At 39.6% G+C, this 17,406-nt stretch overlaps 1 protein-coding gene across 12 annotated transcripts in view; it reads right to left on the bottom strand.

Moving 5' to 3' along the window:
- Positions 1-789: 789 nt before the first annotated feature.
- HPS5 (HPS5 biogenesis of lysosomal organelles complex 2 subunit 2) overlaps positions 790-17,406 on the bottom strand; it is a 43,211-nt gene continuing 26,594 nt past the window's right edge. For 11 of the 12 annotated variants that reach the window (XM_048855897.2, XM_048855896.2, XM_075129345.1 and 8 more), the window contains 10 exons: positions 12,607-12,759; positions 11,748-11,819; positions 10,148-10,767; positions 8,591-8,711; positions 8,151-8,306; positions 7,519-7,638; positions 6,639-6,752; positions 5,665-5,771; positions 4,613-4,898; positions 790-3,698 (listed from right to left, as the gene is read on the bottom strand). In XM_048855897.2, coding sequence (XP_048711854.2) covers positions 3,638-3,698; positions 4,613-4,898; positions 5,665-5,771; positions 6,639-6,752; positions 7,519-7,638; positions 8,151-8,306; positions 8,591-8,711; positions 10,148-10,767; positions 11,748-11,819; positions 12,607-12,759 — 1,810 coding nt within the window. In that variant the 3' untranslated portion in view covers positions 790-3,637. The remainder of the gene's footprint in view (positions 3,699-4,612; positions 4,899-5,664; positions 5,772-6,638; positions 6,753-7,518; positions 7,639-8,150; positions 8,307-8,590; positions 8,712-10,147; positions 10,768-11,747; positions 11,820-12,606; positions 12,760-17,406) is intronic. The other variant, XM_048855900.2, reaches the window with a different exon arrangement.

The following is a 17,406-nucleotide window of genomic DNA, read 5'->3' as shown; positions in this document are numbered from 1 at the left end:
ATGCACATAAACAGTGTTAAGGCTGCATGTTCAATTTTAACGTTTACATTGAAACATACTGAAGTCAGGAAATGCCAAGTCTTTATTGCTCTGACTGGAGTTTTTTTAAAAGGTGTTTGTGCAGGGAACACACCTGACACTGAGACCACATGCACGAGCCACAGGTGCATGAACCCCTTGAATGGCTATAGTCTTTTTCATCTACAAATCTCCAAGCATTTTACACAGGCAGGTAAGTATCTTCAGTTTACAAATAGAGAAACTGAGGCACAGAGAAGTAATAGATTCAAGGCCACAGCACTCACTGGTAGAACCCATTTCTATGGATTCTCAGTGAAGTTGTCTTATCTATTGAGACCTACTACGCCTCACTCAGAGGATATCCAAAAGGCTGGGCTTATTGTGGAAATTTGGAAGTGAGCCTGAGCATTCCAGTAAGACAGATGATTAGGGTATCTAATGAGGAAATGTACAGTTTCAGTCACCCATCAAGAAAGACCTTTCAATTTGTCCAGCAGAGGACAGCTAAGCATCAAAATAAAGTGTTGTCCTCATGCTTGCAATATTTGACAGTTGGGCTATTTTGTATATTTTTCCTCTGTGAAACAATGTACAAAAAAGTAAATTCACTTCGGTATTATTTAAACTACACCTCTTTTGACCAACATATCTGGATTCTTGTCTTGACACGAAAACCCACTATACAGACCATCTTACTCGTAAGCCAAGTGACAGGATTTCACAAAGTATTAGCCAATGTGGAAGAAAAACGCAGTCTACACTCTTGGGTTGTTTGTAACAAGTCAGAGACAGTTTATTCTCGAGCAATTGCAAGGGGGAGAGCGTGCACAGACAGGGATTCCCCCTTCCTAGGCAGGTCTCCGCCAGATAAACAATTAGGGCAAGCATTTATACCTTTTGTTGCATACAATAATGATCAACAGCCATGTCTTGTTTATACATATTCCTTCCTGATATCTTACTTTTTTCAGCAGTTCCTGCTACAGTCTGCGTTCCATTCTTATCTAACACAAGGTCAAAACAGCATCTCTTGCAGTCTTCCCACTCGCTTCCCACTTGCCCAGGCCCTGACTTAAAGTCTTGCATTATTAGAGTTAGCTCTATTCCTAAGAAAACTAAGATGTCTGCGTTCAGATTCCCTTTATCCCTTTTTCCACTTCCACACCAAAAAGGTTAAACACAAGTGTTAAATGGCTCATAACGTATCTGGGTGACGGACTTCCCTTTCTTATGCTTGCAGGTGTGCAACTGCAGCATTTCCTAGGATGAAGTCACAATGTGTTCATGTATTCTTCACATCTTATTCACGTATAAATAAGGAAATTCAGACTAAGTCTAAACACTTTTATTTTTTATTGAAATCTCTTAAAATTAGTTGAAACCATGAATACAAGTTTATTTTAGGTGCAATAAACTTAAATATTGTTGTTGAACTGGTTAATATGAACAGCGCTATGCAAAAGGAAAAACAAGCTCTTTGAAAGAACGTTTGTAATATATCGTAAAAGTCAGCATTGTTAATTGTGCGTTTTAAAATAAAGGTTATTATGTACACAAAGCTTTCAGCTGTTTATCCTCTAAACTGAAAATATTTCACTAGACTTTTGACAAAGAGCATTGATTATGTATTTTCCTGAGACAGATGATTCTTCCACTTATATAGATCTTTACTTCTTTGAAGTGCTGTATAAAACTGAACTAATTAATTCTAACACCCACATGAGGTAGAAGTGTTCTCATTGCAGAGGTAGGGAAACAGGCACAGAAAGGTAAAGTGATTTGTTCTAAGCCTCATGGCATATCAATACCAAAGTTAGGACGACAGAGGACTACCTGACTTCCAATCCTTTTTACACCTATGATAAATAAGACATGGTGTGCCTGAAGGTATAGGATGGCACATTTGTGCTGTTTTCCCAACTTCAGCTGAAAATCTCAACCCCAGGAAAAACTGAAGTTGAAAGAGGACGTTTCGTTGGCTTTTCAGAGACAGGAACCTTAAGGTTTGAAATTCCTGCCACTGGGCCTATTTCTGTAGACATTTATTCCCACACCAGAAGAGTTATGAAACACTCCACCATAAGGGAGTGACTCGTACTAACAATTGAGACAAAGAGGTTACCCATCCAACTGTAGTTTTATATATCAGACCAAACTTCACAGATAAAATTCACATTGACCAAAAAATAATTAAATTTTAAATAAAATAAAAACAAAACCATTAATTTGGAATGCAGCAAACCATGGAGACAAAACTATATATATATATTTTATATATATATATATATTTTATATATATATATAAAACATATAAAGGCTCTTATTTCAAAGGGATACTGTCAAATAAATTTACTCACAAAATGTTGGTGTACGAGGGAAAAAATGACAAATTTTTTTATTGGGAGTTAGTTCTTTGGGGTTTGACTACTGCCTAAATATTATAGGATTGTGCTAGTAAATGAGGCTCTAAATTGAAATAAGCTAAAACCAAAAGTAAATCTCACTTGTCTGTTTTCACTATCTAAGCTCTAGGAAGTTCACAGAGTAAACAGAATAGGTATAAAGCTAGTTTTTGCAAATGATTAAGTAAAACTGGGTGTTTTAAATATTCAGTTTTAATAATCCAATGTTTATCTTAACAGAGGTAAAGGTTTTTAAAAAATATGATTCTTAACTTGACAGCCTCCCTTTAAAATACTTTTTTTAAGGCAATTTCAGATAAAAAAAAGTATGCAGTTACATCATTTCTTCCAAAAAGATCAAAAATCAGTTTTGAAATATTGACATCTAAAGATATGTTCATTGTGTGGTAATTTATCTGAAGATGACCTCATGACAGATTCATACAATTTACGAATGCTGTGTTTACACTTCTTTTCAGTGTTCTATTAATAAATGAGTATTTCAAAGATTTAATGCATATTTCAACACTATGCAATGAATACCCCATAACATTATTTTACATAGCTCTTAAGATAAAGATGTAGCTATTCCAAGAAATAAATCAAAAGAATAGATATTCTATACAATTAAGGAAAAATCTGCATTCTTGCATGGATTCACTGCAGCTATTGGCATAAGTGAATGTCAGAAGGGGAAAACAGTTTGGGTGAGTCTTAACATTTACCAGCAGGGGCTGCTCATGCTGGCAGTATACACAGAATTAATCTGTTTGAAATTTACGTCTTAACCAACCCACAGAAAAGCAGCTGAAGTCAAAATACACTATTTTCAAACATAATTTAATGTTCAAAAGACTGTACTTTTAACCAACTGTTTTAATTCATGCAGAGTTATTACCAAGTTCATTCAACACTTTTAATCCTATTGTAAAAAAAACAAATCTGTTAGACACTTGTGGTCTTAATTTCAACATAAACATTGGAGTATTTCAACCTAACAATTTCTAAAACCAGTTTTAGAAGCACGTTTTAAACTATTTAGGAAGAGTTGTAGAAGAAAACCCAATTCAGGTGCTATTTTCATGCAGTGTGGCTGCATACATTATTGTGTGGACAAGAGTTTGTTTCTTTAAGAGATGATGAAACTTAAGAGGCAATTTAATGTAGAAGATGCACAGTACACAACTTCATTTCAGTGTTTCCTGGAATATTTGCTATGCCTGCTGAGACCACAGAAAACGGTCACACCTTTCCAACATGGACTGTATCAGGGCTCTACAGACAAAAGAGAAAAAAAATCCAACGTATTAGTTACCTAATTTGCTGGACACTAGCTTTTAGAAAGAGTTTAAACTGTCCGATGTAGAGATAAATACTATTCCGTTTCAGAGAGAGCCCTATCATGCCCCTGCCTTTAAAGATTTTTCACTGACCTGAATAGACAGCATGAATGATAAACCGTAAATAATAGAAAATAGAAGATACCAGGGTTTTTTTATTTTATTTTGTATTTAATGCTAGCATTTAAAGCTTCCTAGATTCCAGGCCTTCACTCTTGCTTGTAACCACCCCTCAGGATTGGTGTAAGAGAGATTGCAATAGGACCATTTCAAGTGCCATCTTCTAGAACTTAATTCATTTAATTCCAAAACCTCTTATGTTTTTCCATGCATGCTTTTTTTCCGTAAAGGAGTTAAATAGTGTATTTGCAGGTGAACTACTTCAACAGCAACAGCTGCAGTGTAAGTAGACTCAAATCCCAAATACTGTAATGTCTCACTGCACTATTGCAGCATTTATGAAGCAGCCATCAGAGCAGTCTAGCTATAGGAGGATGAAGTACAGGTGAGGAGTTTCTGAGTTCTTCAGCAGTGGACTTTTGATAGTTTAGTCATTTACCTCTCCCCCCCGCCTTTTTTTAAACATTTATTCTGAATATATTTTCTGTTAATACATTTTTCATTTTTAAGCTACAGATCTCAAATATACCTCTTAAATTGGGGACAGAAGTATTTTCAGGTAGTTTTACTACTCTGTAACACTGTTTAAAAACTCTTGGAGCTGAAGTCTGAAGTGTTTTCACTTTTTTTAAAATTTAATGAAAGACAAAACTATGGCCTAGGATGGCACTGAGTGAAGTATCAATACAGTTCTCTCTCTCTCTCTATACACACACACCCCCATCTTACCTTTGCCTTTTTTCAGCAATTCTCAGTATTTCACAGATCCTGGTAAATCTCTCAGAGAATTCAGCCGTCAAATCACACTCCTGCAGTACTGGCAAGGCACGATCTGGGCCAATTACCTTAGCCAACAAAAGAGCTACATTTTCAACAGTAATGCAGTTTGACCAATTAGTGCTACCATGGCCGATATTATTCCCATTCTGTGTACCATGATAGTGGAGGTCAGTGCTGTGACTTTGTGCAAGATGGAGAAGGAACTTCCATTCTTCCACGGTCTCTGGAATTGAGCCTAAATGCAAAATTAAATGACTGGCTGTAGTTATCTGTGAGGAAAAAGCTTGTAGCAACCTAATTTTACATCTACTGGCATTTAAAAGAATGCTAGTTTTCTAGAGTCAACTTTCTACATTCATATCTTAGTTAAATGGCTTAAAATGCATTTGATTTTTTGACAGTCACACAAAACATTTTCAAGTGTACCGGAGCTAATTGTATACCACTAAAAACAGCTTTTTCATAGCCATTGTTGAGATTTTGGATTCAACTAAGAGCGAAAGAGCTCCTTTGTGTGTCTTTTTAGTATATTGTAGATTTTCCCTGCAATTCTGCCATCTGATACAGAAACTGGCTCACTATATTCTAGAAAAGCCACGAGATAGTGCTAGTGAATTAGCTGATCCTTCAAGGTACTGGGCAACAAAAACTCAGAGGGAAAGCTGGAGCCAAAAAATCCGATTAAAATGTCAAGAGATTTGAACCACTCAAAACGAGACTGTGATTTTTATTTATTTATTTTTTAAAACACTGCTGTTTTGTTGGAAGACAAGAATTAAACTACAAAGAGCGTCACTGATTTATACACTCAATTATATTTATGCTGTACAATATACTATATGAAGTTATACAAAATGCTAAGTGATCTTGCTACATCAGTGCTTAAAAAATACATCATTCAACTCTCGATAAATGCTTCTCTATATTTAAATGGTAATCAGTACATAGTCAATATAGATCATGTATTCTACTGGTGCGCTCACGAGTTAAGATTCACTAACCATGTTCTCCATCCAACAGGTTCATATCATCCAAATGAACAATATTAGTAAAGGCTTCTATTCTTCTATCCAGTTCCAAACACAGAGAGAGATATCCAGGCCAGAAGCTTAAAAAAAGATTAAAATTTCCAAAATCAAATACTTATCTGTTCTAAACTAATGTCATTGGTAAATCAGCATTTCATTACCAAACTCATCAGTAAAAGCAAATAAGCCCAAATACTAGGAATAACCTGGCCATGCCATAAGTCCCCAGAACTGTCAGTTTACTGAATGAACTAGAGCCGGCTTTTTGTCAAACACCACCCTCACAAAGGTCATAAGTGCTCAATGATCAACAAATCCAGGTCCCATATTACAATGAGGGTTTTTTTGTGAATGACAGTGTAAAGGGTCAAGTGGAAAACAATCATCATACGGAAGTAAGAGCTGCATAAGGAAAAGAAGGGAAGTCATTAGGGAAATAAGTGAGTGGGGGTAATTAGGAACAGAGGGAATGTCTTTATGCCTACAAGAGGTCCATGAAGACTGATGGGTAAATTTCTCTCTGCTAAAGCAGGTTAAATATGGGAGAGGCATTAGTGTAATTATGAAGGTATAACCCTTGTGACTTGCATTGGGGTTATTTCCTTGGTCATATTTTAGGTCAATAACATTTGTTGGCTAGTAAACAGAGCTTAACAGGTAATGGTGTAGTATGTGCTACAACTTGACTTTGTTGCTTCTTAGCTACAAAGCAAAATACCAGTAATACTGCAGAGGAATGTTTCACATTGGCTATTTATAACCTATACATGACGACACTTTAAAATAAAGCCAGCCACAAAATACTTCATTTAAACAGATTTAGTTGACAGTAGACTGGCAGGAAACATATTGGTTTTCATTTGTATGTTCAGCGGGCCAAGATACCAACTAAACCAGTTTCAAGAATAATCATAATTTTTCAGTAAACTACAAAGTTTCCGACTTACCCATATGACTTGCAGCAGTCAGCCATCCTCTCTTTTGTTACAAAATCAGCTGGGAGTTTAATCAGAAGCAAAATCAGTTGGCTATAGCCCCAGGTAAACAAATGTGAACGTGGTCTGGGAAGACAGTTTAATTCAAGTTAAACGTTAACATTCTGATGAGTTTAAAAAAAACACACTTTTTTTTATCAGGAGGCCAAATAGATGAATGGGATTGTTTCATCTTTCACATGAAGTTTTGACAATATTAATTCAAAGAGCAGTGCATCCAGCTATCTTCTTAACGGATTCACTTAAAATTAGATTTTCCCTGTAGGCACAGATTAACGTGATTACAGAGGGACAGAAAAAAGTTAATGTGGCCTTTTTGTGTATCAGCATCAACATTAGGAGGCATGTGCACAGCGCAGGGAATGGCGTTTTGTATACTCCAGCTGAGCCAGTAGGGGAATTTCACACATTTTAAAAAAATGTTTTCCCCAGAAACACACTGAAAATGATTCTGAAAAACGAAGTGGCAGCTTCTTAAGAGAGAGATGTATTTATAGTCGTTAAAGAGATCATTCCGGCCTGGATTATGAAGATAGGAAAGTTACTTAATCCTTTGGTTGCTGCTGTTAGACATCTTGAGGTAGATGAGATAACATACTCTAGAATGAAATTCAACCTGCTGCAGAAGGGCCAAGGCAAGACTATGCATCATTTACAGCCATTTGTTTAACTGAAGGCTTTATAGGGATTCTCTCCACTGGGGTGAATTTCACCCTCTAGGGAAGTGAAATTACTCTGAGGTAGCCAGCTCCATCATGGAACACATAGAAAGTCTGGACAACTACGTCTGGTTTGCGCAGTGCAATTAAATATACATTATTTACTACCTTACCTAGGGTTTCCTTCAGAATCCACTGTATTTGTTCTTTGTGGCGCATCATGGGAAACTGCCAGACACAGCCAATCCAGTCGTAACGCTTCAGGATTAAGAAGAGATTGAAGCAGGGACGACCTAAAGAAAGAATGGGAAAATCCACGGGTTTTAAATTGACCAAATATGGAAATGTGATAAACTTTTTATATATACTATTTAAAAATACCCAGGATCAGTGCACTGGAAAGATGATTTCTAGACAAGTTACATTTCCTTTAATCATCAGAAATATTACAGACTACATCCACATTTGAATTTTACATATTGAAGTGTTTTCCATTGCTAGTTTGAGTTAATTTGATACATTACAGTCTATAAAACACTAAGTCATTAAAGAGTTGTTATAAAAATCTTGATAAAATGGAATCTGCTTTGTAATGAGGCAACGTGGGAAGAGACTGGTGCATAGAAATTAAGTGGCAAAACAAAAAGCTTATTTAATGTTAAGTTCCACTCTATTTTTAAATGAGCAGGCAAAGTAGCATTACATTAAAAAAAACCCACACACCTGGATGATATCCAGTCTTTTTATTATGTAACCATTTCCCAACAACAAAAAAAGGCACACAGCATACATGCAGCCCCTTTACCTTTCATCTTCTGGCTTTGATTTAACAAGACTGTCTAAATATGCTAAAAAGTGGGCAGGGTGATGTCTACAAAGCTGCATGATGTCAGAGGGCAAGATTGATGGGTAGAACTTGACCAAGGGCCTTATAGCTGTTTCCCCAAACTTTTCATAGAGCCTGTACAAACAAACAAATATTATCTTTAATGCCAAATCACAGCAAGATTGCCACTTTGATAAGAAAATACAACTCTATTTCAAGATTCTAATTTATTTACCAGCATGTTTCAAGTTCTTCTGCTTTAACAAGGCTAACACTAGAACTATTACCATAAAAAAGTCTCACAAAACATTGAAGAGGCTAGTGGGAATACAAATCCAGAGCAAGGCAAACAGAAAGTGAACTGACAGTCTGAAATTTGTCATATTAACCAACAAGAAAAAAAGTCACACACTACAGACCTTTGAGCATGTGCCAATAACAGAGGACTATCCCAGGGCCCCAAGTCATTTAACAGTTTTAATATTTTCAACATATCTCCATTTTCCATTGCCAGAGTCACTGGACTAGCGTGAGTCAGTTCTGAAACACAAAACATTGTAAACGTTTTAAGATTTTATTTTTTTCAACTCAGCTGGTTTAAAAAACAATTAAGGAAGAGAAAAATGTCCTTTATTCTTCCAAAGTCCCCATCATGGAAATGTATCTCTAGCTGCAATGGTAGCAGGTGAGTAAATCACACTTAAGCTGTGTGTTTGGCTTTGACTGAATTACCATCAATAGTGTTACGGCAAAGTTAACATTATTAAATTGATTTTTTTTGTTAGGGAATTTTTTTGTATAAAAACTTCAAGATAAGGTTTTCCACTTCTCCTTCCCTTTAAGATTTAAGGCAACTTACTTTCTACTATATAAAGTTACATAACTCACATGAATTTCAGAACATATGCTTCACATGTACAGAACAGACCATCCTGAATTTATTTCAACACCAACTGTTAATGAACTACAAGTTCAATTTAAAGCTTAAATTACCAATAAAGGACATTACTGAAGTCACTGGGAATTCTGTAACTGAATTCATAGGAAGCAAACTGGGCACATAAGCCCTGATCTTGCGAAACCTCACATCCTTAACTGAATGCAAATAACCAGTTCCACTCAAATCAATGCAGGGATGCAATTAATACTTTTCTACTCTAAACTTTGCTTACGTCAACATGGAACAAATTTCTGCATGCCCAAACATAGTCCTCCATCCTGCAAAAAACTTAAGCATGTGCTTAACTTTCTATGCCGAATCAGGGTTCTATCAATTGGTGGCCCTGAAGACCTGCCTAAAAAGGTTTTGCTTCAGTTTTGGAAGTTGCATATAGTGGACCAAATTCTGTTCTGAGTTACATCCAGGAAGCCTCATTCATTGGAGTGCAAAGGTATGAGAAAGGGCAGAAGGGACTTCTGGAGAAGAAAAGGATGTCTGAGGTGATATGGGGAATGTTTTTCCAATTCACTGCTGATCTTCATAAATGTGCTGTCGTCTAAGCTTTGGAAACAAGCTGAAATATTTGTGCCTACTTTGCCCCTGAGGGTGCTGAAACTCTTTCCCTAATTTTAGGTTTATATGTTAAATAATTGAAATTATTTGAGTTAAACAGCACCACACTTTTTCAAGTTCTCTTTGACATTTGCATATTCTGTTTCAACACATTTGATTCATATCACTACCATGTTTAGCTAACTGCAGCTGCACTAGAGATTAATTTGTTTAGAAATAACATCAGTGTAGTAACTAAACAAGAAGCATTTTCCCCTAGAAGCCACTGGTTCTTATTAACCTAGTTTTGTTTATTAAAAAAACAAAAAAAACCACTTGTTTCAGAGGTGGTTCAGAAAGGAATGTCCCCTCAGGCTGGATTTTTTTTTTTTTTTTTTAAATCTGGATTTTTTCCAGAACAAAAACCTAAAACTTAGCTTCAATTGGTTTAAAAGTTAAAACAAAAAGCCACCACAGCCATTACCTTTCAATCCCTCAATGTAAGTTTCCCAAACACTGGGACTGCTTGTGTAATTGCTTGTAATACATCGCTTCAGTCTTTTTAAATCCAAGAGAAAGAAATAGTCCTTTATGAACTGGCAAGCCAAGACCCATGACATTGTTCGCTGTAAATCCTGTTCAGCACTTTCTTCCGCATTCCCATTCTCGCAAGGAAACACATTTAATTCAAAACATAATGTTGTCAACTCCATTAGGTCCTTGTGAATATCGTGCGCTATGAGACATGGAGGATACATTTGAAAAACATGGCCTGAGGCTCCCTTTGAATTGGCATCATTTTCACACACTTCTCTGCCAAAATGAGCTTCGCTACTTTGATCCTGTTCAGTAATTCCTTGCAAGGCATCTGTCTGTCCTTTGCCTACATGATCTTCACTGTGTTGCTCTGGTGCAATATTTTCTTCTAAAACCTCACTCTGTTCTTCAGCAAGCACGTTCTTAACTTTCTTAATGGATAAGCAGTCACCTGAAAAGGAAGGCTCTTTGAAACCAAATGTTTCTTCCAGATACAAAAACCACTCCTGCAAAACTCCTCTCAAGCATTGTGGTTCTAACAAAACCAGTGGATCTTGCAGTTTGTTTCTGTAAAACAAAGTGGAAATGAATTGAACTTGCTATTTAATAATCAAGAGATGCCAGAGCTGATCTATTAGACATATCAAGAGGACAACGCAACTTTAGTATATTCCTAGATACTGGTCAGACCAATGCTGTTTTCCTGAGTAGTCAGGACAGTAGGAAAGTCACTATATAATTTCTCCTCGCATGCTTTGGGGGATCTCCCCTCCAAATGATTCATGTAGCTTGGTAGGCAACTGTTCAATTCTACCTCTAATGCTACAGTCCTCTTTTTCTCAGCAAAACTCACAATGAAGTTATATTTTTAATGGAAAAAAGCCACTATTCAAGGAAGGACTTTCAGATAGCCCAGGGAAGAGCAAACTATTGGGGCCGGAGGGGACGGCTCCTTGGGCTGCCCTCACCTGCAGGCACCGCCCCCCACAGGTCCCACTGGCCGGGAACGGGGAATGGTGGACAATGGGAGCTTTGGGAGTGGTACCCGCGGCGAGGGCAGCGCTCGGCAGAGCCGCCTACCCCACCCTGCCCCCAGGAGCCATTGCTGGATATGCTGGCCACTTCCGGGAGCAGCACAGGGCCAGCCTTAGCCCCACTGAGTGCCGCTGTCACCCCGGAGCAACCTGAGGTAAGCGGTGCTGGGCCGGAGCCCACACCCCACATCCCTCTTGCACCCCACATCCCAACCCCCTTTCCTGAGCCCCCTCCCACACCCTGCACTCCCTCCTGCACCCCAACCCCCTGCCCTGAGCCCCCTCCTGCACCCTGCATTCCCTCCCATACCCCAACCCCCTGCCCCAGCCCTACATTCATGGCCCTGCATACAATTTCCCCACCCAGATGTGGCCCTTGGGCCAAAAAGTTTGCCCACTCCCAAGACAGCCATACACCATGTCTGGATATACTTGCACAGTATCATTTATTGCAGACATTTACAATAAAGGCTTTCTGCCAAAGTAAAATATAGCTCTATGGTCTCTACTTACATAGCTTCTGTCGTTGCTACCTTGAGATCTCTTAGCCGATCCTCTTCTTGAGGCTGGCTCTGTAGTTCCACTCTAGAAAGAAATATGAAGACAAAATTGTGCTCTCTTTTCAAAACAGAGGGAGAAATAGCATTAAGTCTGTTATGAGAAATGCAGCTCTGTTACTTTTCATGAGAAACAGACAAATGAGACTACAGTAATTATGGAGCAGCTGGACTTGAGGAGCAGAAGAAAAATAATTTCTTCCATCTTGTAATTCATTACCTATGAGGGTTCTCAGATGTCAAGAAACAAAACTAACACTGAGCTATTACAAATTCATTGCTTAAAATATTTCAATGATTTGCCAATTTAACTCCAGATAACAATTTAGCTCTCATTCTTTATTCATATGACTAAGCCACTAGAGTGTTTTCTTATTCCTTTAAACAACCCAGTTTTGAGGCTGATAAAGCTGCTTGTTCCTCTTTTAATTAAAAATAGGATGTAGGCTTTAAAATTCACATGCGTCAACAAGCCTGCTTAGGTACCCAAGAAGAGCAAGTAGGGAGCTATATTAGTTTCCCCTTCCTCAACCATTCCAGCACCACGAATGTAAATTGTTAACATCCATTTTCGAGACGAGTTTGACACGTGAACAAGCTTGGGGGTAAAAAATTGAGAAAGGGGGTGGGGGAGGAAGGAGAAACCAGATGAATTCATGGAGCCTCTCTATACAGCCAGCTGGAAAAAAAATCTCCAGCAGAATCATGTGATTTCCCATTCTTTAAATGAATGGGATCACTGTGGAAGACAAGAGTTCCCAGTCCTTGGGCAGCTGGCACATTCGACTAATAAAACTATGCGAGCTTGAACTTACTCGTTTTCATCTTCTTCCTGGGAGTGCGTGGCTATACTAGCAGTCACTTCGTGAGACTCCTCATCATCTTTTATTTCCTGCCTCACTCTGACATCAGGACTCATATGAAGGGTGCCAATCTTTTCAGTGGTTTTGCGTACAAAGCTGGAAACACTAAAAGTCAAAAGTTCAAACAACTGAGATGGCAGTAGGGGGGAGCTCAGTCAACGCAATAAATCTCAGTCTTTCTAGCCAGCTTCTCACTTCAGAAACCTTTATAATCTGAAGGAGGCAGGAAGAGAGGATGGGCGCACTGGCAACCAGCAAGTTTCAGTCAGTCAGAACCAAACATGAAAAAATGCATGTTGCACTCAGTAAGAAACATCTCAGAACTTGTATGCTTTAGTCAAGTTCTTTACTCCTAAGATTTTTAGGCCCCAATGGAAATCACAAAATAAAACACTGGAAGTTTGGTTTTGTGCTGCTCATAGAGGAGATTTAACAATTATGCAAATTATGAGATTTTTATTTGCAATACAGAGAGGTTAATTTTTCCATGATAAAGCCTCTAAATTAACACACGCACAAGAATTTTGTTAAATTATCTTTTAATTTGGTCTATAATGACCTTCACAGTGACAAGAAAATTGTTCAGGAAATTTACAGTTATTAATAAATTAGAGAGCATTCTAAGAGGTCCTCTGTTTCACTTATCCATTCCTAATCCTTAGAATGTCTCATTCCAAAGGAAGGCCTACCTACATTCCAAAACTCTAATATATTGGCCCATAACATGCAAGAGTTTTTTAGAAAACCAGGATTCAAAAGCAACCTCAAGTTCCTGCGCTCCAGGTCAGAACAGGTTTAGCCATGTCAGAAAGAAAAAACAGTTACCTACCTTTACATAACTGTTGTTCTTCAAAGTATTTTGCACAGGTCCATTCCACTACAGGTGACTCACAAGCAGATAACTGTTTGGAGTCTGAACAGTTATGGTGGAACAAGCCATCCAAAACTGGCATTGTTCCTGGACTGACGGGAAATGGCATAATGAGCAGCAAATGTATGAACTGATGACCAGGTAGCTGCTTTGCAAATGTCTTGACCAGGTACATGCATGAGCTGTTTGTGCTCTAGTTGAATGAGCCGATACTCCAGGTAAGAAGTGGCGTGACATAAGCTAACTGCACAAACAAGTGCAAGAGAGGATTTCTTTCTAGATTTCCTAAGTGGAAACCGATTAATCTTTCACCCTGGCTGCAAATCATGACAAATAACTGTGCTGAAGATCTAAAGGGTCTGGGGCAGCCCAAATAGAAGACTAATGCTCTCCTCACATCCAACAAATGATGTTTTTGCTCATCTGTACACATGTAGGCTTTTGGGGAAAAGTTGGCAAATAAACTGCCTGGTTAATGTGGAAATTGGAAACCACCTTTGTCAAGAATTTTGGACGGGGGAGGAGGTACACTTTATCCTTACAGAAAACTGTATAACGAGGCTCGGAAACCAAGACTCTCAATTTACCCACTCTCCTTGCTGAGGTTAACGCAACCAGAAATGCCACTTTCACAAAGAGATGGAGCAGGGAGCAATTTGCAAGAAGATCAAAAGGAAGTCCTGTTCATTTTTTTAGCACCAGGTTGAGATCCCTTGGGTGAATAGGTTCCTGTACCTAAAGGTATAATTCATCCAACCCTTTTAGAAATCTGATAGTTACGGGGTTGGAAAAGAGTGATTTATTACCCAGTAGAGGGTGGAATGCTGAAATAGCCGCCAAATGGACTTTAATTGAACTGTCTTGATGTTTGAGGTGCAACAGATAATCCAAAACATGGTTAATGGAAGCCTACACTAGAGAGACACCGTTTCTGTTGAGAAAAAATAGAAAAACGTTTCCATGTGGCCAGATAAGCACATCTAGTTGAAGGATTTCTGCTACTCAGAAGTGCTTCCTGAACGTCTGTTGAGTGAGCCATTTCCAATAGTGCTAACCAAGAGGCATCCCTATGGCCACGTGGAAAGCCTGTAGGTTGGGGGGGGGAGATTATTCCCTTCAATTTGTTTCTACCCTTCTTCAAATCCCACTTCCCTGTCACTCTTCAGGGACCACTCTTGCAAAACCATTCTTCAGCAGGAGGTCCAATCTCTCCTTCTAGCAGGAGCCTGAGAGAAAGTTCCTCTGTTCCTCAGTAGGAAGGGTTTTTATTTGTGCTGTTTCCTTTGTGCCAAAGCAAAAGACCTATTTTAGACCTAACAGAATTAAACATGTACCCGAAGAAAATAAAATTCCTTACAGTTATCCTAAGCTTTCATTTGGTCTTCCCTGGAACAGGGCGACTTGTATGCTGCCCCTGACTTAAAAGACACTTACTTCCATATTGCAACCCATCCAGACCACCAGAAGTTTCTCAGGTTTGTAATCAATGGAATTCACTACCAATTCACAGTGCTTCCATTCAGCCTATCAGCAGCCTGTTGCATTATCACAAAGTACAGGGCGCAGGTAACTGTGTATCTGCACAGATTGGAAATCCATGTGATTCCTCCACCAGGACGACTGACTGATGAGAGGCCATTCCAAGTCTCAATCACTGTCCAGTATGACCATCATTCAGTCCACCTTCAAAACACTAGGGCTGTTCTTCAGTATGGACAAATCAGTTCTAAAACCCATGCAAAGAATAGAGTTTATCAGCACATGCTTGGATGCTACAAAAGCCAGCGTGTATCTGTCCCTGTCAACTCTTCAAATGCTCAGAGACCTGGTCTTGGATCTAAAAGCATATCCAGTTACCAAGCACACACTTGGCTCAAGCTTCTGGGACACATGGCGGCATGTACCTGTATAGTGCAGCATGCCAGACTACACTTCTGCCCTCAGAAGGCTTCAGGAATGGCTAGCGTCGGTGTATGTCCCCTGCGACGTAGTTTAGGCACAGTGATTAGTGTTCCATAGGTAACTTTATCCTCTCTGAACTGATGGACAGACCTTTGGTATGTCTGTGCAGGAGTTCCCTTCGTTTCTCCGCAACCAATGCTCAAGCTGGTCATGGATACCTCATCCCTGGGTGGGCCACATCAGAACCCTGCAACTCAAAGATTGTGGCCCTCGCAAGATCTGAGGATTCGAATAAACATCAGGGAGCTACATGCTACCAATCTAGCCTGTTTGACCTTCCGTCCACATAATGTGGGGGAAAAGTCTGCTAGCGTTAATGCACAATACAGGGACTATGTCCTATGTGAACAGACAGGGAGGGGTGTGTTCCTTCTAGCTGTGCCAGGAGGTAATTCTGCTTTGGGAGTTCTGTATAACGAACTCAATTCACCCCAAAGCTGCTTGCTTCCCAGGCGAGCAGAACACATTGTCAGGTCCTCCTCCGCTCACCATGAATGGTCTCTGTTTGGATGTGGCCAGGTCCACCGCCCAGTTGTGGAGAACTCCCCAAGAGGACCTGTTTGCAACAAAGACCAATAGAAAGTGCCATCAGTTCTGCTCCAGAGGGGGTCACAGCCCAGGTTCTTTAACAGAGTTTCATGCTATCACAGATGAGCTCCCTGCTGTTGTTAGAGGAAATGCATACATTACTATCCAATGTCCTGTTCAAGGCCAAGCAGAATCATGCTTACCTCATACTAATTGCACCAGCATGGTATCAGCAAAATTGGTTGTTGGTCTTTCTAGCAACACTAGTAGGGTCTCCTCTGCTTTTCCCATTGGATTCAGACATGACTTCTCAGACTGGGACATCCATAAACCACAAAGTTCTGATGGACAATAACCCTGCCATCTGGTTTGGGACACAGAAGACCCCACTTCCAAATCTGACCAAGATGACTGAGTCCTGCAGTAACAGCGGAGCAGAACCCATGTAGACAGGATACAGGTAAGCTGAACCCAGAGGTGGTGGTACTCAGGATAGTGACAGTGGCTTGCCTCTGGATTGTACTGGCCCCTTCGGTATTGTAAGTGGCATCAGGACTGCATTCTCTTGCTGACCTGCTGAAACCACTCTTGCTCTGCTGGGGATGCCGGTACCAAAAGGTTAAGCAATTCTCTGTGGCAGCGTACCTCTGACGTCATCAATACCAGAATTGGTCTTCAGTCTGCTATGTTTGTATAATAAATTCAGGGGTCGGCCTCAACAGACCTGGCATAGATTCTGGAGTTGATAACCCCACTTTGTGGCAGAGGAATGCTCTAGAAAACACTTCCCCTTCGAGTCCCTCACAGAGTCCTCGTCTCTAGCTGGCCTTGCTGAACGAGGTACTGAGTCCCTGGAAGATGTGTCTCTGTACTGATGGCACCGGGCTTGGAATATGCTCTGAACCCAATGGCTCCAAAGGAGGGTAAAATGCCGCCTCCATAAAGAGATGTTTAAGTCTTGCTGCTCTCTCTTTTTTCTAGTGAGGCTTAAACTCTCTACAAATGTGACACTTTTTCACTGATGTGCGACTCCCCCAAACATTTTAGGCAGCTGGGCTGTGGGTCACTGACGGGCAAAGCTCTGGCACAAAGATTGGCAGGACTTGAACCCCAGAGAACAAGGCATGGCTCCAGTACAGTGCCTGCTACTGAGAATCAAATTTGGTCCATAAAGAATCTAAAAACTGAAACCTATCACTAACACTAACCATGAACTATATCGAACTACCAACTAAACAACAGACTATATACAAAGAGCAAGTGAAATAAACATGTAATAGCAAGACTGGAACTGTTACAAAAGCTGTCACTGTCCTTCTATACCTGCAAGCAGTGGCGAGTGATGGCAGAGAGCGCTTGACCCACCCTGCTGGGTACCACTCAGGGAAAAG

Source organism: Caretta caretta, chromosome 6, assembly GCF_965140235.1.
Source record: "Caretta caretta isolate rCarCar2 chromosome 6, rCarCar1.hap1, whole genome shotgun sequence".
Lineage (NCBI taxonomy): Eukaryota > Metazoa > Chordata > Testudines > Cheloniidae > Caretta > Caretta caretta.
Note: the sequence above shows the minus strand (reverse complement) of the source record. Positions and strands in the feature narration are given on the sequence as shown.